This window comes from Barbus barbus (assembly GCF_936440315.1).
Source record: "Barbus barbus genome assembly, chromosome: 24".
NCBI classification, from domain to species: domain Eukaryota; kingdom Metazoa; phylum Chordata; class Actinopteri; order Cypriniformes; family Cyprinidae; genus Barbus; species Barbus barbus.
The window spans coordinates 19,620,361-19,647,645 of NC_136752.1; the positions used below are offsets into that span (position 1 = coordinate 19,620,361).

Below are 27,285 nucleotides of genomic sequence, written 5' to 3' on the forward strand. Positions count from 1 at the left end.
ATTCTCAGCACCCCATGCCACAAGCATGCACCACACAGGAGAATACAAACTAGACATTATGGCTTATATGGAAGAGTTTGTACATTTTGTTTAATATATATACCCTTACCGCATAGCCATATGTTGACTTATCTATTATCTTTCATAAATAAATAAATATCTGGCAAATAAACATGTGACCTTATTTTGTCAGCAAAAAGAACTAAACAATCTTAAAACAAGATAAATTTACTTGAGAAACAAAATTGAATAAGATCATTTTGTTTTTAATTTTAATACTGTTTTCCAGTGTACATTAGAGTTTTAGATTTATTTTTATTTGATTTTGTTTATGTTTATTGATTAACTGAATGTTAATTAAACAAAATTGTATATTTAATTATAGCACTATATAGATTTTATTCATTTTTTTATATACTCTTAAAATAAGTCGCAATATCTTAGACAGTTTTGCTTCTCAAATAATTTTCCTTTAAAGAGGTTAAGATATTTTAAGTGGACAAAAAATGTTTTTTTTTTTTTTTTTGCAGTGTAATGCGCTCAGCAGCTATAAAAAACAACCACTAAAAAAGCAACAAAACAAAAACAGCCTTCACAGCTTGTCTATATAAGAACAACTAAAGAAAACTATAACTATGTTTCCTAATAGTACTCCACAAAAGCATATATAAGTGAATTCCACTGCTGGTTGCAATCCATCTAAATAAATGTGTATTTTTCAAAATCCTGTGCGGAGATGTACGGACATAAAGACACAGGAAGTACAGGAAGACAACAAACCGAAAACCTTCATTCCTACAGACAGACAATTATAGGACGCAGCCACCAGTGTGGCAAAAGAGAAACTCCTCAAGCAAATCACCACAAGCACATTTCACCATGTTACATGCGTGCTACATAAACGTAGCATGCAGTGGGAATTTCCGCCAGGGTTATTCAAGTAACTGTTTCTGAGGACAGCTGCTCCCTCTGTTTTGTTCATACATAGAGACAGAGACAGTGTGGTTGAACAAAACCAGGTGGAACCTCTCCTACACCGTCATCCAACCTTACCTCCTCTCCCTCCTCCATTGTAGAATTGCTGATGGTTTGACATCAAGACTTTTTGGGAGGAAGTAAAGCATATGAGCAGTTAGAGATATGTTACGCTTTTTGGGAGCAACATACAGCGCAGGAGAGCCATAACGTGAAAGATTATGTATCGACCTGGGTTGTTTTATTTGTTACGTGTTTGGTTTGGCTTTCTGTGGCCATGTCTGTCCATGTCGAGGTGTTACAGCAAGTGTATGCTGCTATTTGCACAATAATTACAGAGCCCTTCTTTCAATATTTGATCAAACCACTTGCAGAGAGAACAGCTGCAGAGGTCTGTGCTCTAACTGAAGCTTAAGTCATTCTCATTCTGTTCTGACCTTTCGGAGCAAATCTTATCTCTATTTTGAGATCTGCCCTGGTCTCCGAGTGTGAATGTCACGCTCTTTCTAGAAGGATTTTTTTAGGTTGTATTCGGCTTATCATGCCACCTTCAGCTGCGCTAAATGAACTAAAGAAAGAGAATGCAAATGCTTTAAAATGACCTTGTCCTATCTGTGTTTTAACCTTGAATATTTTTGCATTTTATATTTGCATTCTATCCACAAAAACAATGCAAATCTGAATAATGATGGCAAAATAATGTTCTTTTTTTCCCACCCCAGAGGAAGACGTGATATTATAGCAAAGGTTAAGAATCTGGAGAAAGAAAAAAAAAAACTGTATCCCTGGGAAAGTGTTATTTGCATAACACGAATCTAAAACATAAAAGTAAAACCTCTATGTGACACATCTTCGATTAAATATTTGGTTACACAATTCAGTGACAGTATCTGAAAGCAATCAATACCTCATTAACCACAGTCTAAAAGCACTCTCAACTAAGAGTGCTGTGTTTTACAGTGCATTTACAAGCTTTGGTTGTCTAGTAAATTTAGATTTAATGTGTCCTTTCCGCCCACAAAAACAGCTGTCTTGCTCAGAGTCTAAGCAGCTGCTACATTTTCAACTCTTTTGCACATATAATTTCAGAAACCACTTCCTAACAATTCATCCAGTGTGGTCTTTATGATCGCCGTGGATGTTTATTTTAGCAAACGCTTTGAAACAAGAGACAGTTTTGCTGAAGGGCACAATGGTGCTGCTCCTCAGGTCATGAATCACCCCTTCAGGGGTTTGAACCTATGACTTGCTTCTAGCCCAGATGTTTAACCACTATTCTCTCATCAGGCGGGAGCAACTTGTCACAATGTCAGTCACCGTTACCATTCATCACACTGCCAGCCATCATCAGTCATCTGTGACCTTTGTGAACTTTTGTTCTCCTCCACAGACACATGCACAAAGTTTTAGGATGTTACGTAAGGTGTGCCCTGTTAACACTGTCAATGATTTTTAGCAGAGTTTTGTTTAATACTAACATAATAACAAAATAAATGCACACGTGTGTATACTTAATTTTTGGTGTAATATGGATTAATGAATCTTAAAGGAATCACTCAAAAATCATTATGTACTCACCCTCATGTTGTTTTTCAGATCAGTCTAGTGTGTAAACATGTAATTCAGGCTGGTTTTGTGAATTAGACCAATTAAGTTAATCAAAACTCATTAAGGGATGTCAAGATTTTCAGTAAATAAACACAATGTTAGTCTGAGCCTCACACAAAAATACTGTAAGGCTTCAGAAGACCTGATATACACTACTGTTCAAAAGGTTAGGGGTCAGTTTTAATATTTAAAAAGATTCTAAAATGTTTTTAAAGAAGTCTCAGCATGGCTGTATTTATTTGATAAAAAATAAAACAGTAATATTGTGAAATATTGTTAAGATTTTAAATAACTTTTCTATTTTAATATATTCAAAAATGCAATAACTGAGATGGCAAAGTTGAATTTTCAGCAGCCATTACTCCAGTCTTCCAATGCCACATGACCCTTTAAAAATAATTCAAATATGCCTATTTGGTGCTAAAGTAACATTTCTTATTCTTGTCAGTTGAAAATAGAAATCTTTTGTAACAATGTAACTGTCTCTTTTGATAAATGTAATGCATTCTTGCTGAAAAAAAGTATGAATTCATTCTCACTGACCCCAAACGTTCGAACAGCAGTATAGAGTTGTAGTTATTTTCCAAGAGGAAAGCCAGTCAATACAGCTTTGGAACAACATGACAATGAGTAAATAATGACAATTGTCATTTTAAGGTGAACTATCCCTTTAGTCCTGTGCAGAGGAATCAGTTGAAATGCTAAAATGCCCCCCAGTAGACTCCAGTGTCAGGACTATGATGGTGGCAGGAGGCGGTATGGATTGTGTCATGCTCTGAGGGGTGTTTTACCTGAGGTGGGGGATTTGCAGCGATCCTCTGAGGTGGCTGAGCCCTCGTTAATGTCACAAAGTCCTGTAGAGAGAAAGAGAAACATGAGTGTCACACTATGGAAAACGTGTAAAGTATGCTAGTGTCCGTTACCTTGTGTAAACGTAGTCCAAGATGTATTTTAGACAGTACAATTGCCTATATTCTTTAGTGTGAGGTGCAGTGTGTAGCCTTTTCTATGATCTCGAGTTGAGAGGCAGATGGGCAGACAGGAGCTGAACCCAGCTGCTCTGATCAGCACTCTATCCGACAGATCCCAGCACCCCGCTAAATATCACTCATTACCCCCAACACAAACATGCACATACACACCAGATAATCTAACAGCCAATCCATTGCCAAGTCCCAGCAATCATCTCTTCCTTACTATCATGTGTTTAGCTGCAATTGTGCCATCCACCAGCAGGGGTCACACTGCTTTATCCCCTCACTGCACAGCTGCATGAGAGCCAATGGTGTGCTGTTAAAAGCTCACTGCATTCATATATATGTGCTCTGTCTATTATAAATGAGAACCATGTTGTTGTGCATATCAGACCTCCAGAAGGCTGTCGGCTCTTGCGGGGAGATCGCAGTTGTCTCTGATACGGATCATTAGAGCCATACAATTCCATAGTTCCCAGATTCAACAGAACAGTCTTCTGTAAGTAATCCACTACTGCCAGACCATTGGTATTGCCAAACACCACCCTATGTTACACACAAAAGAGAGCAAGTGCTTGTGTCATCAAATTATTTTATGCTGGTTTAGTGCTGGTATAGTGATTATTTAATCAAATTTATATTATTTATACACACAATAATTTTTCATTTATATTATTTAATTCTGTTCTTCAAAGTTAATCCTGGGAAAAAATGGTTTATACTGGTATGGTAATACTTAATAATAAGCAAAAATTGTATGAGTGCCCAATCAGCATATTAGAACGATTTCTGAAGAATCGTGACACTGAAGATTGGGGTAACACTTATGCTGAAAATTCAGCATCAAAGCAATTTATTTATTTAAAAAAAAGGTATTTAAATAAATAAAATAAATGCACTAATGGTAAGCATTAGTGACTTCCTTCAGAAACTTTACAAAATACAGAACTTTGAAGGACTGTGAATGCCAAGCCTTACGATAATTTTGTGTGGGAACAAACCAACATTGGTTATTCATTGAAAATCTTGATAAATATTTAAATTCATGTTAATAGTTTAAGATAATATAATAAAAAAAGCAAATATTGTCCTTTCATAAACATTCCTGACACACTCTGCAGCATTTCATTTATTTGCTGAGCCACCTGACGAAACTATGTAAAACGAGTCTTAAAATCTTCAGGTAACTCACAAGCCAAAGCTGGAGTTGATGGCCAAGCTGCTGATCTGCTGGGGCGGCTCTCCACTGACCCACACCAGCTGTACCACCAGCTCCACCTGATACCCTGGAGACTGCTTCAGAGGACTGCTGCGCACCCTGAGGGAATGACAGAGAAAGGACATGGGTTATACACAGTCCCTGCCAAAAAAATGTACATTTACTCTATAATGTCATTATTACATACTGAGGATGGGCATGAGAACCTAAGCACTTGAAAGTGACATGATGAATCATACAAACTAGCAAAATCTAGTAACAGCTATACAAAGATGTGCCAAAAAGGGGCCTCATGGTGCAACTTTGTTGTCTGATTTGTCAGACAAAAATTTGTGTCAATACTGCAAACTCTAACTTTCAGTCAGTGGCAACTACATCCCTCAAGGCTCTCTTTGGAAACAGCCAGACAGGGCGCAGCTGAATGGAGCAGAACACAGAAGTCCTGAAATGTGTTTGTAAAAGCTGAACTGTTTTTAACTTGACACTTAAATTTGGTGCCTATTATCTGCTGGATCACCTATTCATCAGGTTTTACACAAATTTGTGGAGTTCATACGGGTCCTTAAAGCAAAAGGGCACCATAACAAATACTAAAAATACAAAAAAAATAAGACTTTTTAAAATTTTGTAATCAAAATGTTCTGCCTATAAAATAATTTGCATTGGAAAAAAAAATCTAAATGAAAAAAAGTAAAATAGAGGCATTTACACGAGTAGCCTCAGACTTTTGGATTCCCCGTCATGTGTACTAAAATCTAACTTGCAAGCAGAATTACTTGAGGCAGGGTATGTTGTCTCGGATCCCATCTGATGAGTTGCTGCTAGTGGAGGTGTGTGTCTGAGGGGCAGCAGTTTGTGGACTGGGGGAGGTGCTTGGTGTGGGAGGAGCTGGTGTCTGATCTCCTCCCCCCTCTGGAGACTCCAGATCATTCAGCTCATACTGTAACCTGACCTCCAATAACTGTAAAACACACACACACACACACACACACACACACACACACATGTACACATGTAACTGACACAATTGTGCTTGAGAACAGATATGTATGAGTCAGCTAACAATGAGTTAATTGATCCCCATCGGTGTAGCTAATATGAGAATATGAGACACGCTAATTGGTGGGCATCTCTTCTAAGTGAGCGTTTCTATGTGTGTGAGAGTCACGGGACTGAAGGTGCTAATAGGTTTAATTTGCCCTCGTTATACAGAAGTGTGAATGTTCTGTCAGCAGACGATGGTAACACTAATGGTTTTTCCCACATTTGCGCTGAGCATGCGCCTCTGTTAACCAATCAGATTTGTTCCTGTGCCTGAAATTCACGTGTCCCCAATATGACTGTATTCGAACATTTGATTCATTATTATCCTGTTTATATGAGTCATGTATTAATATGTAAATAAGTAGCGTTGATTAAGCATTAATAAAGCACTATTGCTTAATTGCTTCAGTCTACCACGTTATATATTTTCCCACAATAAATCATATGGAAATTCAAATTATTCAGATATATTTTCTAATAGCATTACCATAAGCGCTCATTTATTTATGGGTCACGGAAGCATCAGTATGCTAATGTACAGCTTGCAAAAAACAGTGAGAGGGCAAAATGACTGCAGTATGAATTATTCAAGCTCAATATACAGCTAGATGAGGTGAACATTAATTAAAACGGCTTTGAAAGGCTTAGGGATTTAGTTAAGCATCTGAGTAACAACTGTTCCTCGGATATCCTTAGCTGGCTCTGTTGACGGTACATACACGTTCAAATGCACAAACACATTCAAGTCACTGAACAACATCCATTTAATGAACAGATTTTATATTATTATTAACGTTATGAGTCATGGCAGTTGTCAGGAAACTAAAATAACTCGAGACGGGGAATAAGAAAGAGAGACTGAGAGTGTCTATAAGGGCAGCATTACTCATTACACTCCAAAAAACTAAGTTTTTTTTAAGTCAAGAGCACCTCAATTAAAAAAAAAAATCTTACATAATTCTTACAAAATAATTCTAACATTAAAAAGTATAAACAACATATTTTTACCTGCACAACCTCTGTGGTGATTTCTTGTTTGCTGAACCTGTATATGATGACATGGGCAGAGACACCAGCAACACAAAGCATGCGGCTCTCGGGACACCAAGACATCAACTGAATGGCGAATGGATCCTCATCCACAATCTCTGTGCTGGGTTTCTCCTCCTTACAGCGTGCCTTCTCAAACACCTTAGCTGTCTTCAGCTTGTACAGCACCTGGAGCATTACTGAACACATGGCAAATGGAATTCAAAGGAAAAAGTAAGAGATAATTGTAGTCAACCAGTCATTTACACAAAATTTGAGATTTTTTATCATATTGTCATGTCATCTAACATCACTATAATATTAATAAAGTTCATCTTTAAAAAAAACATTAAGAACTGTTAAATTGCTTTTAAAAAACATTGTTAAAATGTAGTCTTATGCAAATCTCAAAATTAATATCCATTTTTCATACTGTACATTATAATGTTGTGATGTCTAAATTCACCTGTGCTTTCTAAAATTGATTTGACTTTTTGTGTGTTTTTTTTTTATCAAACTAGCACCACATTTAATAATGGCAATTTACAGTACTTTAATATTGATGCATCCTTATGTTGAATTAATTTGAAGAAGTTTATTTTGCATATTAATTTTTCATATAACCAGCAGACTGTACATTATCTGTTTTAATACACAACTACTTCTCATATCAATGGATGAATGAATGAATGAAAGAATTAATTAATTAATTAATTAATTAATTAATGAAGGACACAAACTAATTTTAACAAATAATTTTAGACATAATTCTACCACACTTTTACAGGAAATAGCTTGCTTTGGACAATAAAGACCACAAAATGCTGTGAATAAATCAGAATCTAGCATTCCAAAGAACAAAGTCATATGTGACCCTGGAAAACCAGTCGTAACCAGTCGTAAGGGTCAATTTTTCGAAACTGATATTTATACACCACCTGAAAGCTGAATAAATAAGGTTTCCATTGATGTCATTGATGTTTCATTGATGAAATGATCTGAATATCTGGAATCTGACAGTGTAAAAAAAGCACAATATTGAGAAAATCGCCTTTAAAGTTGTCCAAATGAAGTTTTTGCAATGCATATTACTAATCAAAAATGAAGTTTTGATATATTTACACTAGGAAATTTACTAAATATCTTCATGGAACATGATCTTTACTTAATGTCCTAATGATTTTTGGCATAAAAGAAAAATCTATAATTTTAACCCATACAACGTATTTTTGGCTATTGCTACAAATGTACCCTAGCGACTTAAGACTGGTTTTGTGGTCCAGGGTCACATATAACTTATAGATTTGTACAATTAATGTTTTAGAGGATTAAATAAATGATGGGAAATGTTTCAATGCCACCAAATGCATAAATGTGTTTTGTCCAATTTTTGAGGGCATCTAATCCACTGACTCCAATTGTTCAGTTCAGTCAAAGGAAAAAAAAAATTAAATGACATAAGATTAGCCACTCTGTCTTAGCAGGATTAAAAAGTCCTGTCTAATTAGCTTTATATTTCATTGGTGAACAAAATGAGGGCCACTTTGGTTTTAAATTATCTTACCACTATGAAAACTCATTTGCTTACGTGATATTTTTAATATGAAGATCCTTTAGCACCTACAGGAGGTACAGGAACAGTGGAAACTGTAGTCTTGCTCACAGTTTAAGCATGGTCAAATGGCATGTAGAGGTAACACTCTCACTACGCTGGTCTCTCTCAGTGGTGCACAAGGTTAGACAAAGCCTGTGGGATCTGGGGAGTTTTTGTGTGTGACTGACAAGGTCAGTCTCCAGCTGGGTCATAAATCATGGACAATTACCTTATTGTTAAGGTAAATTATGTCAGAAGTCAAGTTATACTCCAACAGTGGTCAGCAGAATCCAGTTATTACTTAGATATTTAACAGTGTTAGTCAAATGTGATTGTAACTGTAGCCAAAGTCCCTTTAAAAAAAAAAATCAGTTCAACTGATTTGCAACGCCTCCGGGCAGCTATTTCAGGCATGCATCACCAACTCCTATCTACTTGAATGGGTAACATAATCTCAAAACACTGCTTTACCACATTTAAATAAAATATTTCAAAATGGCAATAACATCTGACATGAACTGACCCATAAATGCTGTTCTCAATTTGCTCACATTGAGTGAAAAAAGCATGTATTTTGGGTTGGTAAAGCCAATGGGCCTGTACAGTCAGGAAACTGACTCTTTCCAAAGGAACAAGAGCTTCAGTTTTGCCAATTGGCTCCTCTTGACTAATTCCGTGTTGCACTTACCATTCACAGTAACATGACTGAACCATCTTGGTCTATAGTCTTTGCTGTAGCCAAAATAGCAGCGCATGTCAATAGCAATACCAAGGTCATGGATTCATGTCTGAAGGATGACAAAAATCTGATTTACTTTAGTTTTTAGATAAATGTGTCTGCCGAGTTCAATATGAAATGCAAATGTGTTTGAAGCAAGTTTATGAGCTTTGAAAAACTGCCGCACACATTGTGGTAAATGGAACTATTATACCGCACTCAAGTGGTAAATTGGGTGAATGTGAAGTCAGAAAGGCTCGGTACTCACTTGCTGAAGCATCCCAGAACTTCACTGAACCATCTGCATGCCTGCAAGAAGAGCAGAGAATCTTTTATTTCAACTGTCTCATACATTTTCATACACAAACCCACATAAACTCACTGGCACTTTCCCATTACCACATGTACTGTATTCAAACAAACCACTGAGGTAAGCTAAGTTGCAATGTCAGATAAAAGCTAGTCAAGAGATGAGAGGAAGTGCTCTTCCCACTGCTGTCAAACCCACTAAAAAAGCAAAAAAAGGTTCTGTCATCCCATGGGCGGTACATCAGAAAATGTTTACTTTTTTGTCATACTTCCTTTTCGCTACCATCTTGTCCTGCTCATTACCCTCTCTTCTGCACTCCTCCTCCCTCTTCTTATACCCTGCCTTCTTCTTTTCCATTTAAGTCTTTTTTCGCCATTTCTGCCATTTCAGCAGAACTATGAATGGCAAGAGAGAACAGAGCATACACACACACATTCACTCGCTCACACACAAGCGCAAACTGCTCTTACCCAGTTATTATTATTTCAGGGTAGCTTTGTGTGCCCAAGCCCCAGTTTCCACCACTGATAGGCCATTCCTGTGATGAAAAACAGAACCACATAAAAGCACTTAAATCCACGAAAGCTAACCACATAAATCCAACATTTCTCAACATATGAGAATAGAGGAAATTTAGTAGATATTGCCCTAAAGCATGTGAGCATTCCTGGGAAACTTAATAAAACAAAATCTGCCAATTTGTAAGTTTTAGTAAGCGTACTCTTAATATAATGACTGTGGCTTGCACTGGCAGCCACAAAACATTTCTGCAACGTGGGTGGAACCTTTATTAAACGGCTGGCGAGACTCTATAGGAAAGCATTTCCTCACGGAGCGTGGAAGCTGAAACAGTTTATTCAAAGGTATCAAGAAGTGCTGTGACTCAAAGTGGGCCGTCTGAGTTAACCTGCTCCCTGTGGGAGACAGACCCACAACTTACAAACCGCACTCCAGTCTTGGCTGAGGTCATTATTTCTTTCATACCCATAAATACCCCTGTCTGTGTCTCTGACCCACACAGTCTGAGGACACATTGTGCTGCACGGCGGGGGCCTGAAGTCACACAGGCATAGGGGAATGGGGCAATTCACGAGGGACTGTAATCTAGTCACTCAAAAGCTAAGGTGTGTGTGTAGGCAGGACACTTTAAACTTAAAAGACATCATTAACCGACTAGCACCTTTAAATGAGTGTGTGCATGCATGTTGTACCTTTTTGCTGTAGCCCTGTCGTTTCTGGCGAGACCCGACAGAGTAAAGTGCAGGTATGAGGTCCACAGGACAATCGGCTAAGTACTCACAACACGTCACAGGAGACTCATGAATCATCATGGGATACGGATTCTCAAAGATAGGGTAACTGAAATCATCAGAGGTCAAAAAAATAAGATTGACACTGTGGTGGAAAAGTGTGACAGTGTCAAACATGTATGACGCAAATACTGTGGGTGATACGTACCCGTTTTGTGCAAGGTCAATTACAACTAAATCCTTTTCAAGGAGGACCACTACAGCATATGGTTCCTGAAAATCTGCAGAGAAATGAAAACAGGATGGGTAAAATCATGAATACATTGCTACATATTTGAGTAATGTTTTATATATGCACATATTTTTAAAAATACCATTTACAACAATTTTATTTTTATTCATTCAATTAAATTGACTAAAAGTGACTGAAAATGTATGTTATTTATGTTACCCAAAATTTCTATTTCAAATAAAAGCTGCTCTTTTGAATTTTCTATTTATTTAAAATCCTAAAAAAAGTATCAGTTTCCTCAGAAATATTAAGCTGCAACAGATACACGCATCAGTTTTCAACATTGATAATAATAAGATGTGTTTCTTTAGCACCAAATCAGCATACTATACTGATTTCTGAAGGATCATGTGACAATGAAGCCTGGAGTAAAATTTAGCTAGATATTTCAAAATAATAATGCTATTTCACAGTACTGTTTTTCATCAAATAAATGCAGCCTTGGAGAAAATAAGACTTGGTAGTATATAAACATGAGAGATGCAAATGGCACCCGTTTTGGCACGAACGTAATAAAGTGTGTATCATATTTAAGTGGCCTGATCCACTGAAGTTACGACTAGAGATGCCACTGCATACGTTTGAACCTCCTAAATGTTTCAATAACGAGTCAAAACCAAAGACGTTTCACTTCAAATATAGCTTAAACAACATACAGAGCCAGGCACTGTTATGCAAGCAGCACTGCAAACACCATTCCCATTCCTTCCGCTTTCTTCACTGCTTCTCAGTTTGCCTTAATTCAAACTCTACACAAAACGGTTAAGCCTTTAATGGAAAAATATGAACAGAGATGCTTTGTTTAGGCAAGAACAACTGCTTGATTATCTGTAAAAGTATGTGATATGATCAGGGTGTTATGTAAGGGATAAAGTAAAGTCAGCTTGTCATTACCTCAAAATAAACCCCAACACAAATCATGGCGACTAACAGAATAAGTAGATGGACATGAAATATTGATATGAGTTGAATCTTACTCAGCTTCCATAAGTCCATAACATAGAAAACAAGTTTAAGAGAACAGCATTTGAAATAGAAATCTTATAACATTATCAGTGAGCTTATCGTCACTTCTTTATTTTAAATTTATTAATTTCTTTCAAAAAAGAAAAAAAAAACTCTTGAACAGTCTTGAACATGAAAATCAGTCTGTCCAATCGGAGCATCAAGTATTTCAAAGAGCCCATAATAAATATATTTAATGTTCTCATTTTCACAGCAGCAAATTATTGACAGACTATTAACAAACTAAAGTCCTATCAGCCTTTGCTACTGCTGCCTGCAGAGAGAAAAGAAAACACTTACTATTCATAAATAGCCACCAAAGTGATAAATTATTCAAATGGGTACGGCAATAATAAACGAATGCAGTCACAGAACTGGATGTTATGAATAGATGGAGCTTTAAAAAAAGTGATGTAAAATGTAATTACTAGGCATCAGTTCCACTGGGAGAACTCAAACTCATCTACAAAGAACATGAAAGAATAGAACAACCCAACAAAACAAAGGTTCAAATGTCAGCAAAAAATGAAAAGAGAGGAAGTGGCATGAGATAAAAAGACTGAGCACTTTTGAACAATATTGGACAGAGCAGGTGCTGTTAATGAGTAAATCGACCTACATACCATTAGAATATGGCGTTTCACACAGGGTGAGGAAATCTACAATGGGATAATCCATCTCCAATACTGCTGTGCTCTTTCCATGCATTACTGTCAAGCATGGCCGTCGACCAACAGTGTCATACGACAAACCACCAGAGAAGATCATAAATGGATCCCTGTTCAGAACACAAACATATACCATACAATGAGATTAAAAAGTCAGAAAGTTTGTGCTTGTATTTTTCTCAAATTATATTATTTGCATAATCTGAGTGAGGAGCTGAAATAAATATCTTAGAAGCCTTAGAATTACAATGCCTTTTCCTTTAACAAAAGAAGCACTTGAGCTCCTTGAACTCCACAAGTTTTGTTTATTTGGTTGTAACCTAGAAATCCTGCAGAATCTTAAGTACTTGTTATTTATTTTACATTGTAACTTTTTGTTTACTTCCAGGTTTAAATGAGCTTGAAATTAATTTTTTATTTCATATTTCAATGTGGTCTCAGACTTATGGACTCCACATTTATTTAAAAACATTCCACTAGAAAAGTTTAACTTATGAGCACTATGCTGGTTTAGCAGCTCGACCAACAAAAACTAGCCTGGACCACCATTCATGATGGTCTAAGATGGTCAGGAAAAACAAAAATGTATTGCTGCAGATGTGCACTTACCCTGCTCTTGTGGTCTTGTACTCTACTTTAAGAATGGGTTTGCAAGGCTCTGGCTTTTTTCCATCTTTAGGCTGCTTTCCTGAAACAGAATCAGACTCATTCAGAGAGTTTCCTAACCTCTTTTTCTGGCTCTGTCCCAAACAGTACACTTGGTGTGGACTTGCTAAATACCCCATTAAATCATCAGATGAGCATGAAGCCATTCACATATTTCCGACTGAAACAGGAAGTTATAGAAGGGCTGGTCTTTGTTTTGTTTTTTTGTTTTTATTTGTAGATGTGAAACACTGTTCTTTTTAGGGGTGTATTAGCGAACAAGGGGTTTCATATCCAACAGAGTAAAGCCACAAAACTTCCTGTACATTTTCAAATCTTAAAAGACTGAAGCTGTCATTTGGCATTTTAGGAGGAGACTTTACAGCCAACAGTCTATCAAGAATGATGTCACCAAAGAGTAGACATGAAGGAAGGCTGCAGAGGCTGAGGGTGTAATTTGGAAAAGAGCCTCTCTTCCACAGACAGGAAGTGTGTCACAGTAAGTACTTTCTTAACAAACAGAAATGTTCACTGTGAAACATACAGATTTATGTAATTTTCTTCTCCTCCAAAGCAGTTTGCTGAACAACAATCCTTAAAATGCTAATGTCTCAAAAAATATTTGAACTAAAAAGGGTGATTCCAGGATTTCAGTCTTTAGTTGGGCTCAGAAGAAAAGAAAAAAAAGTTTTTATGAGCAAATAGCTCAGATATTGCATTTCAAATAATTAATAAATTAATTTAAAGAATTGTGATTCTATTTATGGGTTTAAATACACATATAAATTAAAATAAGAAAAAACGGCATCTGCTTGAAAGGGAAAAATGGAGCAGATTAGTCTCAGATTTTTAGTGTGGCTAAGATAAAAGACAGCGGGGCTAAAGCCTCCCTAAACAGGGCCTACTAATGCCTATGGATTGAAAATACCAAAATTCTGACAACATTTTATGGCTTTTCCCAATTAGTTTCTAAATCTGGCTGATGTTCTCCTCTCATGGAGGCATGGTGAGGCTGAAGGGGTTCTTGTATCAAGAGAGGACTGTAGTGGAGTATCTTCAATAGCGCAGGCAAGGACGTGCACCAAAAGGAAGAGCATGACCTCACCTCACTCATCACTAAAGACCACAACACAGGCAGTCTCAATGGAAGAACAAAATTAAAATTAAAATTAAAGCTTCACTTGAAATGGAAATCAGGAAAGGGGAGGCGATTGTTTTAAGCTGCTTCGTGAAGGAGGGGGCGAAAAAATTAAATCAAAATTACAACCCTGAATTAACAAGTCTTTGAGAGAGGTGTGATACAAGCTTGTGAAATAGACATAAAAGCAATTAATTTTGCAACCCTTATCCTGACAAAAAATGAATTTGAAGAAAATGAGTTTGTGTTTGAGCCAGAAAACGAGAATGATCACTAACCGTGTGGCGTGATTGTCTGTGCAGGCTTGGCTGGGGACTTTATATTCCATATGGTCAGTGTGCCGTCTGAGTGACTACAAATAAACTGCTTCCCCTCGTGGTGCCAGGCCACAGAATGGATCGCCTGTGAGCGAGAATGACAGTTCAAGACAAGAAAAAGAGCAGGAAATAAAAGTTAGTAATGCTTGCATGGGGACAGGCAACTCAATGGGAGATTTCCTAATAGTAACTCATACTGGTAATAATGCTCAAGAATATGACCCAGGGGTATAAGTCGGGTCTACCCAGGTTGAATCAAGAGGCATGCTGGGAAAAGTGATATAAAGAAAGACTGTCTTTCTGGTGTTGAGCAATACAATTACTACAAATAGTGAAGCTAGAAGATCTGTTACACACATTCTGCATCTGTGGTTTCAGTGCAATCACAGGATTGCAGCATGCTTTTTAGACCGTCAGCATTTCTGCTGCGGCCCTATCCAGAAAACATGAGGAGGGGAGTCACATTTATATCCAAGTGTTATTTAATTTTATACAGAACTGAACCCAAACCACAAAGTAGCTGGTAGGTTTTAAAGGGGTCATATGATGCGATTTCAAGTTTTCCTTTCTCTTTGGAGTGTTACAAGCTGTTTGTGCATAGATAAGATCCCTGAAGTTGGAAAGATTAAAGTCTCAAAAGCAAAGAGATATTATTTATAAACGTTAAGACTCGACCACGCCCTCCTAAAACATCTCATTTAAACACGCCCCCACATGTCTGCATCACGGTGTGGGAAGATTTGTAAAACACCGCCCAAATGTATACGCAAAGAAAGAAGGAGGAGCTATCATTCTCGCTGTAGTATTGTTGCTGCCGCCGGTGCCATGTCGTGGAGATGCTGTATTTTGTTATGAAAGCGAAAGTACTTTGTTTGGGCTTCCAAAAGGGAATACAACTATAAATCAGTGGTTAAGTTGTATTTACAACACTGTTCCAGAGCAGTTCAACCCAAATATTAGAGTCTGTGCAGCGCATTTTACAGAGGACTATTTCCTGAACCCAGAAGAGTAGCCTACAATGCTGGCTTGCACAAAGGCTGTTTCTATAAAGTGGGACAATTCCAACTTTGCAAGGAGAGTCTGGCGCTTCTGACTCACAGCCTGTAAGTATGTTTTCTTATTTAAAGAATTTGCCACTGATGATTCAAGCGTGAGTTTTGAGCAGTGTAGAGTAGTGCTTGTTGTTTGTCGTTTCTCCGATCACAAATGCAGACATGGTCATGTTTGCGCGGCGCGATGCAACGCAACGTGTAAAAAGACAATATAAGTCATTATAATCAGTAATTATGTCCCCACTGGATGAAACAAATGCCTAGTTTATAATGGGTTTTATTGTTTTTGTGTCATCGCGCCGGGACAGGGCATTACAATATGGTGAGGGGCGTAACATATCTGTCTCACGCTTGAGGTACTTGGCCAATCACAATAGGATAGCTGGCCAATAAGAGCACGCCTCGCTAATCAGAATGGTGAGCTTTGTAAAAATCGACACGTTTCAGAAAGGCGGAGCATAGCTGAGCAACAATAAGTAGAGTTGATAAAATCTACAATATTAAATTTCCCCTGGCAATATTTCTGGAATCACATCATCATGTGCCTGGTATTTTCAGCCAGCTATTTACAATCAGAACTAGTGTTTTGTTTTTTTTGTTTTTTTTAATAGAGCAGTCCTTAGCTTAGCTATAGTGTTGGGCGATATGCTCAGTTTTCATATCGTCCTATCGTCAGCCTGTGAGATCGCTGATGCATGATATTAACGTGCTAATTTATTTAATTATTATTTAGTGTAAGGCCAAAAGCAGCCTAATGTTTTTAATATGACTGAATTTGTATTTAACATGATAACAAATTAATAGAAACATTGTAAGTTATTAATTATAACTCTTACATTTCCTCAGTTATTCAAAAAGCAGCTATACAGAAAACGAGCAAAGAACATTATATTACTAAAGAACATCATTACAAGCTCAGTCTAGCACAAGTTTATGCACTTTAAAAACACTCCTGTTAAAATAAGTGAATCTACACTGCATGATAAATAAATCTCTTAACACTTCCATCGCACGTACATCTGCACTTTGTTGTTCATGATGAGAGAATTCAGAATTCATTCAGCGCATAATGAACAACGGAACGCCGCTTTGTTTCAGCGATGACTCATCTGAACGCCTCTGATTGGCGACTGCATTCATAACCTCAGCTTAATCATGTGTGATTGGTTATAACGTGCAGCATTGTAAAATCGCAGAAAAAGAAATATAATGCAACAAATCAGCCCTAAAATTAATTAGATAGTATTACGAGCCTGATAATAATATTAATAATAATAATCATCATCATCATCATCATCTTGCTATCGTCAAAGACATCAGCCACAGGCGATATCTCTGACTATCGTCAATACACAATACTATCGTCTATCGGCACAACCCTACTTAGCTAGCTACATTATTTAATAACTTTAATATACACTACCGATCTAAAGGCTGGAGTCGGCAATTTAAAAAAAAAAAAATTAAGTCAAGGCTACATTTATTTGATTACAAATTAAAAACAGTAATATTGTGAAATATCATTACAATTTAAAACAACTTTTTTTCTATTTTGATATTTATTATTGATATTTTATTGACATTTGTGATGACCAAGCTGAATTTATAGCAGTCATTCGTCCAGTCTTCAGTGTCACATGATCCTTCAGAAATCATAATATGCTAATTTGGTGCTCAAAAAACATTTCCTATTATTATCAATGTTGAAAATAGTTGTGAGGCTTAATATTTTTGTGATATTTTGACATTTTCAGGATTTCTTAATGAATAGAAAGTTTTAAAGAACACCATTTATTGAAAATTATGCAACATATATATTGGAACATAACATATTGGAACATATTATCTTTCCCATAATTCCTTTGTTGCACATCAGTAGCTTTGTTTCTTTATATAGCTTTGTTTTGTGCTGTTGTATTGACTGAAGGCTTTGGCAATACTGTGGGGAAAACAGTCAGGCCAATATAGTACAATGAATGGAACAGAATTGAATCAAGGGAAAGAGAAAGAGAGAGAATGCACAGCATGAGACTAATGTATCGAGAGAAAAGGGAGCCAGTGAAAGCACAAAGAAGGCTGAAAGAGAGTTCTCATTATTTTCTAATTAAGCACAGTCTCCTCTTGTTTAGCATAATGATGGCGGCTCTATCTCTGTCTCCGGCAGACAGTGGAGACGAACCTCAGCAGACCTAACTAATCAATGAACCGAGTGCAACATCATTACAGGAGCATCCAGAGAGGAGGAGCCAGACGAACACACATACACACACAAAAATATGCTTAAGCACAGCTACATTCACAACACCCCACTTTGATTAGGAAGGATTATATTGCTTGCATAATATATTTTCCGAAGGTACAGAACAAATGGCTGTGGAACACAATTATTCAGCATAAATGTGTTTTTACTAAACAAATGACATCCAATGACGCTTGAAGCAAACTATTCAGAATTGCATACTACATACATTTACGTTTCTGCAGAATATAGTATCTGACCAGAATGTAATTTTTTTGAATACATGGATTACCTGGATGGGCTACTACATTTGCCAACATATGCAACAGAATATGGCATGGAATACTGTATCCAATAAAGAAATGCACTTGACCAGACCTTCCTGATGAATAAACTGCAAGTATCTTAATATTGTCCATGATTTTTATCAATATTTGACCAGACTATTGTGATTTTCAACAAGAATTGGATAAAAATGCAAACTAACCCATTTTATTTCTGTGCAGAAACTAAGTAGCACTTGTGGAAATGTGCATGCAGACAAGTGGGAATAAGGTTATTTTTTAATAATATCTCATATGTAAAAAATATCAAATATAAAAACCAAAAATAATAGAGAGAGCTGTAAGGCAGTAACCACTAGCAGACATCCATATTCAGATTGGTAGTTGATCAGTATACAGTTCATTTTTAAATTACTATCACTATCTTTAGTGATACTTCAGTGGCTGATTCCTAAAATTCATAAATGTGAAAGACAGGACTAACAAATAGATTTCTCCAGCTATTATAAACCTTGTTGGTTATATCCTTGTATACCCTGCAGTACTCTAGTATTCCATAGCTTCTGATGTGTAATTATACTCATACAGTGACAAGGACATGTAGGATGACTGTGTGCATGTGTGTGTGTCAGCTTGAGAAAGGACTGAAGGATAAGCAGCCTGCCTTATTAACAACACCTTAAAGATACCAGGACCTCTTGCTCCTCTCTACTCTTTCCTCTATATGTTTCTCTCTCTTCGTCACACTCTTGGAGATACCCACAGAGACAGGAAACTGTGACACTGTCATACCTCTGACACATGCATGCACACAGAGGCCCAATTAGAGCTAAAGAGGTCTGCTGGCTTTACTGCAGGCAGCCACAACCCGCCTCTTCAGTCCAAAAATATTGCCGCCACTGCCCTCACACACACAAATCACATCATTCCTGCAGTGAACGTCAAGCCATCCGGAACAAGGTCAGCTGGCCATCTTCTCCAAAAATTACTACTGTAGATGTGCATACATATTGTTAATAAGCACTTGCTGTAATTTATATATGCTTTTTTATATTACTGTTGCTCATATTTACAGTTAGGGAGTTGAACAATCCATTTGGTTCCAATCCACTATCACTTTTCAAAGTGATGGACAATAAATGGTCAGGAAAATTCTCATACAGTGAGGCAGCAACCTGAGCCATAAGTAGAAACCAGAATATTTCTTTTGATTTGGGACAATAAGCAATACCGTAGCAACAACTCTAATCAACCTAGCAACCACACAGCAATGACATCACATAAAATATATAGCATGCATGAAATTACCCTGCACTTATAACAAACATGAAATTACCCGCAGCAGTCGATGCTGATAGCTTAGCAGGCAGTGCACTGACATTTAATGTTGTTATGTTACGGGCGTCCCGAGTTCGATTCCTAGCTCGAGGACCTTTCCTGATCCCACCCCTGTCTCCTTCTCCCACTTCGCTTCCTGCCTGCTTTACACTGTCCGATCGTTATCAAGACAAAAAAATGCCCAAAAAATTACCCTTAGGAGATCTATACAGGTGGAGCTGGGGAAGGTGAAGGGTTTCTGCAAGCACTCTGCAAACTGCTACAGAAAACACTGGTCAAGAATTTTAATATTAAGCAGAAAGCTCATTTGCTGCTGATGCAACAGAAACCAATCAGTTGCACCATGTAGGTATATGCGATTGCTGGCAGATTGGGTTGAGGCCAATCTAGATCTGTTTCATGACATTCTATTCACTTTGTATAGATGCTTGGAAAAGTGTAGTTTATTATTTATATCTCACTCTATATCGCACACAAAAATGATTAAATAAAAGAGGAGAAGGAGAGGGGAAAGGAAGCTGGAGAAAGCAAGATTTTTTACTACACAGAAACTGCCTGTCCATATAGTACGTCCTTTATGCTACTTGCACTGATCCTTTCCTTATCCTTATTTAAGCATTTCCATCCATCTATAACAGCATAGCTCCTCGCTGCCTCAGTGCTAATTTTGCTGCTCATTGCACCTCAGTGACCCCTTCAGCACTAATAGCCTCCCATGATTTGATATGATGTTAATTCTGCTGTCTATTGCACTTCTGTGACCCCTTCAAAGATAAAAAGGTTCCCAGGCAACATCTGCATAAATAAAGACAGTCTGATCAACCTGTCTGAGCCTTTTCCTGGTCTCTCCTTCATAATTATAAACAGTAAGGCACTATGGGAGGTCAGATGGACAATAGTGTTTCATGGTATGAGCGTGACTCTGCGCTGAGCCAAAATGACACCTTGCTACCCCTACGGAGCAGTGAATTGTAGGACATTTATCTCTGCTGTACTAATCAATCAAGTTAAATGAAGGCAGGAATAAATCAGACATCCAGCCAGGCACAGTCATTCATCAGGGTACAGATGAGATGTCCTCTGAGAAATTAACTCTCACTCTTACTCACAACACATGTATACCCTAACACACCAATGAGGGAGTTACAATAAGAGATGGATTTGACATATGCATGTGTGTGTGTGTGTGTGTGTGCTTGCATGTCTGGGGAAATGAAAAACAGAGTGTGTGTCAGTTTTAATTCCTTTGCACTTTGCTTTGGGCACATCATGCTCATCATAATAACTAATGTACGCTGGCTGCCACTGTTGACAAAAGCCATCGAACCACCTTAAACTGGAGTGGCAGATTAACCGTATGTTCTACGGGAGCTTTTCAGATGCATGTTAATAATTTCCAGGACATTCAGACAAAAAGACTATTTCTGGAAAAGAATAAAGAAATAAATAACATTTATGGTGAAATGAAATGTTCACAAGCAGTTCAAGAGATAATGGGCCAATGAATGGATAAATAAATTCAGAGGCATAGCACAGCTGAAAGGGGACATTCCTCAAATTTCCAAGTTCATCCACTTTTTTGGGATATTATTATTGTTATGGAGTTTATTTGTAAAAGGAATCAGATTTTTTTTTTAAATAAATACTTTCACTCAGAAATGATGCATTTAATCAAAAGAGACAGTACATTTGTAAAAATGTATAACGTTACAAAAGATTTATATTTAAAATAAATGCTGTTCTTTTGAACTTTCTATTCATCAAGGAATTCTGGGAAAAACATTTTGGGGAAAACACACGCATAGAAATATTAAGAAGCAAAACTGCTTTCAACATTGATAATAACATGAATTATTTAATGAGCACCAAATCATCATATTAGAATGATTCATTGATCATTTGACACTGAAATTCAGTTTTGCCATCCCAGGAATAAAAAAGAAATGAATTTATTAATAACTACATCATGTTACTTTTTAAATATATTTTAAATGGTTAATTTGTATTAATAATTATTGAATAATTATTATATTAAAAAGTCTGAGAAAATTATAATATTTAAAGACGTTTGTTTTCAATCAATCAATTAATCAATAAATGATGTTGTGTAAATTGATGGCTTAAGAATAACACCCAGTAAAAACAGCAGACTGAACAAACATGCAAACTGTAAACCTCCTATAGCTATAGTGCTCGCTTTGCCGTTCAGTAAATAAGTTGGGGAATATGTTGTAACCAGGGCCTAAAATTAACACTTGCCAAGCGCCAAATGCAAGTAAAAATCAGCGTTGGCGAGTAAATGCAACAGTGTCAGTCGCCAGTGCAATGTAGTGAAACCAACAGCCAGTTTTTAAAGAGATTCGCTGTTTCTGACGTAAGCGAAGACAAGATCATCGTAATTAGCTGTTCATAAGCGACAAGAGCGACTCAAATAATAGGGTACAAACAGGCTGATAAGTGTGTGTGATGGCCAGCTTGTCCCTAGACACGGTTCTAATAACTTTTTTTTACCTGAGAAGATATTACTGCTTCATTTCGGAAAATTAACTTTTTTTCTTCTTTATTTTTCATAACCCGAGTATGTGGTGACACACACCTGGGGTTACGCCGCAGAAATGGTGCAGTGAAATACAAACCCGATTCCAAAAAAGTTGGGACACTGTACAAATTACAAATAAAAAAGGAATGCAATAATTTACAAATCTCATAAACTTATATTTTATTCACAATAGAATATAGATAACATCTCAAATGTTGAAAGTGAGACATTTTGAAATGTCATGCCAAATATTGGCTCATTTTGGATTTCATGAGAGCTACACATTCCAAAAAAGTTGGGACAGGTAGCAATAAGAGGCCGGAAAAGTTAAATGTACATATAAGGAACAGCTGGAGGACCAATTTGCAACTTATTAGGTCAATTGGCAACATGATTGGGTATAAAAAGAGCCTCTCACAGTGGCAGTGTCTCTCAGAAGTCAAGATGGCAAGAGGATCACCAATTCCCCCAATGCTGCGGCGAAAAATAGTGGAGCAATATCAGAAAGGAGTTTCTCAGAGAAAAATTGCAAAGAGTTTGAAGTTATCCTCATCTACAGTGCATAATATCATCCAAAGATTCAGAGAATCTGGAACAATCTCTGTGTGTAAGGGTCAAGGCCGGAAAACCATACTGGATGCCCGTGATCTTCGGGCCCTTAGACGGCACTGCATCACATACAGGAATGCTACTGTAATGGAAATCACAACATGGGCTCAGGAATACTTCCAGAAAACATTGTCGGTGAACACAATCCACCGTGCCATTCGCCGTTGCCGGCTAAAACTCTATAGGTCAAAAAAGAAGCCATATCTAAACATGATCCAGAAGCGCAGGCGTTTTCTCTGGGCCAAGGCTTATTTAAAATGGACTGTGGCAAAGTGGAAAACTGTTCTGTGGTCAGACGAATCAAAATTCGAAGTTCTTTTTGGAAAATTGGGACGCCATGTCATCCGGACTAAAGAGGACAAGGACAACCCAAGTTGTTATCAGCGCTCAGTTCAGAAGCCTGCATCTCTGATGGTATGGGGTTGCATGAGTGCGTGTGGCATGGGCAGCTTACACATCTGGAAAGGCACCATCAATGCTGAAAGGTATATCCAAGTTCTAGAACAACATATGCTCCCATCCAGACGTTGTCTCTTTCAGGGAAGACCTTGCATTTTCCAACATTACAATGCCAGACCACATACTGCATCAATTACAACATCATGGCTGCGTAGAAGGAGGATCCGGGTACTGAAATGGCCAGCCTGCAGTCCAGATCTTTCACCCATAGAAAACATTTGGCGCATCATAAAGAGGAAGATGCGACAAAGAAGACCTAAGACAGTTGAGCAACTAGAAGCCTGTATTAGACAAGAATGGGACAACATTCCTATTCCTAAACTTGAGCAACTTGTCTCCTCAGTCCCCAGACGTTTGCAGACTGTTATAAAAAGAAGAGGGGATGCCACACAGTGGTAAACATGACCTTGTCCCAACTTTTTTGAGATGTGTTGATGCCATGAAATTTAAAATAAACGTATTTTTCCCTTAAAATGATACATTTTCTCAGTTTAAACAATTCATATGTCATCTATGTTGTATTCTGAATAAAATATTGAAATTTGAAACTTCCACATCATTGCATTCTGTTTTTATTCACAATTTGTACAGTGTCCCAACTTTTTTGGAATCGGGTTTGTAGACTATAGTTTGAAAGGTTGCTCGCCTCATTCGGCTGTACACAGACGCAGCCGCTTAAGCGCTTCAACGGACGAAGACACACACAGTTATGTCAAAATACGTGGTTTTGGCGAGTTACCTCGTAAACGTAGTCTTAAATGAGTAATAAAGTCTTAAATGACCGTAAAGAGTTTGGAGGAAGTGGGATATGTGTCGGATCCGCGTCATGCGCATGCAGCGCATCAGGTTTTAAAGAGACTGTAAATCAAAGAATAAAAGAAAAAGAGAAATCACTTGACTGCTCAAGTCGCTGATAAATAAAGATTAATCTGTATAGTTTATGCATATACGATTTATAGTTTATGTAAAGATTGTTTTAAAATCACTTAATATTTCAATTATACTGTAATGTTGAATGGCTATAATTAATAGGGAAAATTGAGGGAAAATGCACTTAATAGAGACACCAGTAGCAGTATTGGTATCAATACTTATTAATAATAGGCTACTTAGTAAAAAATGCTATTAAAAACATATTTAAAATATACTATCTTTATGTTGTTTCTACATTAATTTGGAGGTTCAATGTGAAATTATGACAATATAAATATGCGATTAATTAATTAATTAACAGAGAAATGTGTGATTACTTTTTTAAATCGATTGACAGACAGCCCTAATGTTAAGCTTTTATAGATTTTAAATTTCTATTTAATTTCTAATTTTATAGAACCCTCAGAAAGAGATCGGGAAGGCCCCCACCCCCTTGCACTCCTTCAAATTTTCAGTTCGATAATCCAGCCCTCAAATGAAGCTAATTGAATAACCCTGCTCTAATCCGTTAGCATGGGTGCGAAAAAAAACAAAAAAACGCACCACATACTTTCTGCAAACTGAGTATGTGTGAAACAGGCGTAACACGATGGCCTGCTCCATTTGCCGAAAACATGCAAAGGACAAGAATCTCAACGTTTTTTCGACAAAAAAAGATAAATCAATAAATGTTTTTTTTTTTTCTTGTAAGTAAAATAAAGGACAGATTAAAAACATTATCAATATGTTTAGTCATTGTAGTAGTAATAACTGGCTGTTTTTGCAAAAAGAGTTTCATGGCCGGTAAAAAAATTTTTTGGCCGGTAAATTGTTAGGTGTGGCAAAAAGTTGTGTGTCCACTTTTCAGAACATTCCTGAAGAAGACACCAATATGAATGAGTGATTGAGAATATCCAAACTACACACAGCCACTTATTCTTCTCAAATACCAATGTTCCTTTGATGCTGTAGCAACAAGCTGAACAGACTATTTGCCTACTTAGAGATCTAATCAGCGTCCTTTATTAAAATCAAAACATCTCATGAATATTTGTGCAAGGCATTTCCATATTCTAAGCATTTGTGCCACTGCAGGCGACAGGAGCCTGAAATACAACGTTGTGTGACAATACATACCTCATCGTAAGTGTACCGGTAGTCAGCTCTCTTTGATTTCAAATCCCACAGCACTACGATCCCAGACTCATATCCTATTATGAGCTGAAAGAAGAAGAAAGATGTGGGGGGGGACAAGAAAAGAAGGAAAATATGCTGTGAGTCTGTTGAACCTAACCTGTAAACTGATGAGAATTCATGGAGGTGGTGACGTAAATCTGAAAGTAAATGATGTGTTTCATCAAATAAAACATTAAATAGCTGTTTGAGAAAATTCAAGTCCTTTTTACTAATTGTTAATCCAAAACAAACCTTTCTTCAGTCTCCAACAAATTCAATGAATCAGACAAAACATTCTCCTCAAAACATAGAAGAAATGTGCAAGTTGTTATCACCATAATTCAACTCACAATATTTATTATGAAAGAAATGGCTCACCAGAAAATGAAAACTCTATCATTTACTCACCCTCGTGTCATTTCAAACCTGTCTTTTTCTGTGAATTTTCTTTCTTTCAGATTTAAATTTTCTCCTGTACTGCGCAAAGTTACTGTATGACTTTTAAGATGTTTAAGGTGCTTTTTTAAACTCTAGAAATTCAGTCCTGAGTTGTAAATGCATAAGAAAGAGTGGTCAGGAAATTCATCAAAATATCTTTTAAAAATGACATGTCTCCTGTCATCTGAGCTCAAAACCTCTTTGTTTTTAAAGATTCAGTGATAGTCTATGAATTGATAAAATGTCAGAGTTCTGTCAGCCAAGAGGGAGGGACAATGTGTCTAAGGACTTTAAGACCCATTAAGAACTGAGTGGACCTGTTATGGATCAATGCCCCGTTCAGGGACAGAAGTGGGATGGGAGAGAGAGAGTAGATCACCACTGTAAAGGCGCCTATGAGGAGCTCCCAGTTGCCAGAGAAAGAGACAGACAGTTTGTCATCCATACAAAGGCAAAACCCCAGCAGGTGTGTGCCGGTCTCTATGCTCCCCTCTGACTGTGCGCTGGCAATTAGCGAAGGTAAAATGAATGTCTAAAAAGATGCATTTGGAAGTAGCTGGAGCATTTGTTCATCTCCTTCATATCTCCTCGATCATTTGTTTTCAAAAACAACATAATTTGCTAACAAGCTGTGTGAGATTAGACCCAATTACTGAACTGTGCTGCACTGTAGGAAAGAAATGTCTTATGAGTTCAGAATGGGGAAAAAACAAGAGCTTTGTGTGAAGTAAGGGAAATGAATTATTTATGTCAGGAAGTGCTGATTTGTTTTCATGTAGTTGTGTAGGCATCGCCTTACCTTGCCCTCATCCATAGGATTGTCACTAATGTGAACGACTGGGCCGGGGTGGGCCTTGGAGGACCTGTGAGAGAAAGACAAGTTTGGGATTGGTGTTGGTCGAGAAGACAGGATAGAAGAGTTCAAACACATAACAGGAAATACAGTATGAAGACAGTGAGCAAAGGATCATTGGGGATGTGTATGTTTGACTGTGTGACATAGAGAGAGACTACTGTTTAAAAGTTTGAGATGGTAAGTTTTTTTTTAAAGAACTCTCAAGAAGGCTGCATTTATTTGATCAAAAATACAGTAAAAACAGCAACAGTTTTCCATTTTAATATATTTTTAAATGTAATTTATTTCTGTGATGGCAAAGCTGAATTTTCAGCAGTCTTCAGTGTCGTATGTTGATTTGGTAATAATTAAAACTTCAAACTTTTGAATTGTAGTGCATGTTGTAATTTATGTGGTGTGTTTATGAGTGTGATTTTGAGTATGTTTCCCAGCATGCACCAAAGATTAAATAAATCAGTTTAACTGGACAGTTTGGTATGCCATACAACTAATAACTAAAAACAAAGATTGTCATTCATACAGATCATTTCCAAAGTTAATAACTATACAGTATAATAAATAATTTAATATTAATCTCTATTGGATGACAATCCCTTT

The 27,285-nt window shown here is 37.1% G+C and overlaps 1 protein-coding gene across 2 annotated transcripts in view; it reads right to left on the reverse strand.

Moving 5' to 3' along the window:
- Positions 1 to 27,285, reverse strand: part of stxbp5a (syntaxin binding protein 5a (tomosyn)) — an 88,821-nt gene that overhangs the window by 9,827 nt on the left and 51,709 nt on the right. Inside the window, exons 6-20 of one of the 2 annotated variants that reach the window (XM_079375444.1) lie at positions 26,632 to 26,695; positions 25,356 to 25,439; positions 14,748 to 14,871; positions 13,296 to 13,374; positions 12,642 to 12,796; positions 10,930 to 11,002; positions 10,683 to 10,830; positions 9,942 to 10,009; positions 9,430 to 9,470; positions 6,829 to 7,049; positions 5,553 to 5,737; positions 4,750 to 4,875; positions 3,952 to 4,103; positions 3,375 to 3,437; positions 1,054 to 1,101 (exon numbers count right to left, since the gene is read on the reverse strand). In XM_079375444.1, the coding sequence (XP_079231570.1) occupies positions 1,054 to 1,101; positions 3,375 to 3,437; positions 3,952 to 4,103; positions 4,750 to 4,875; positions 5,553 to 5,737; positions 6,829 to 7,049; positions 9,430 to 9,470; positions 9,942 to 10,009; positions 10,683 to 10,830; positions 10,930 to 11,002; positions 12,642 to 12,796; positions 13,296 to 13,374; positions 14,748 to 14,871; positions 25,356 to 25,439; positions 26,632 to 26,695 (1,631 nt within the window). The remainder of the gene's footprint in view (positions 1 to 1,053; positions 1,102 to 3,374; positions 3,438 to 3,951; positions 4,104 to 4,749; positions 4,876 to 5,552; positions 5,738 to 6,828; positions 7,050 to 9,429; positions 9,471 to 9,941; positions 10,010 to 10,682; positions 10,831 to 10,929; positions 11,003 to 12,641; positions 12,797 to 13,295; positions 13,375 to 14,747; positions 14,872 to 25,355; positions 25,440 to 26,631; positions 26,696 to 27,285) is intronic. The other variant, XM_079375445.1, reaches the window with a different exon arrangement.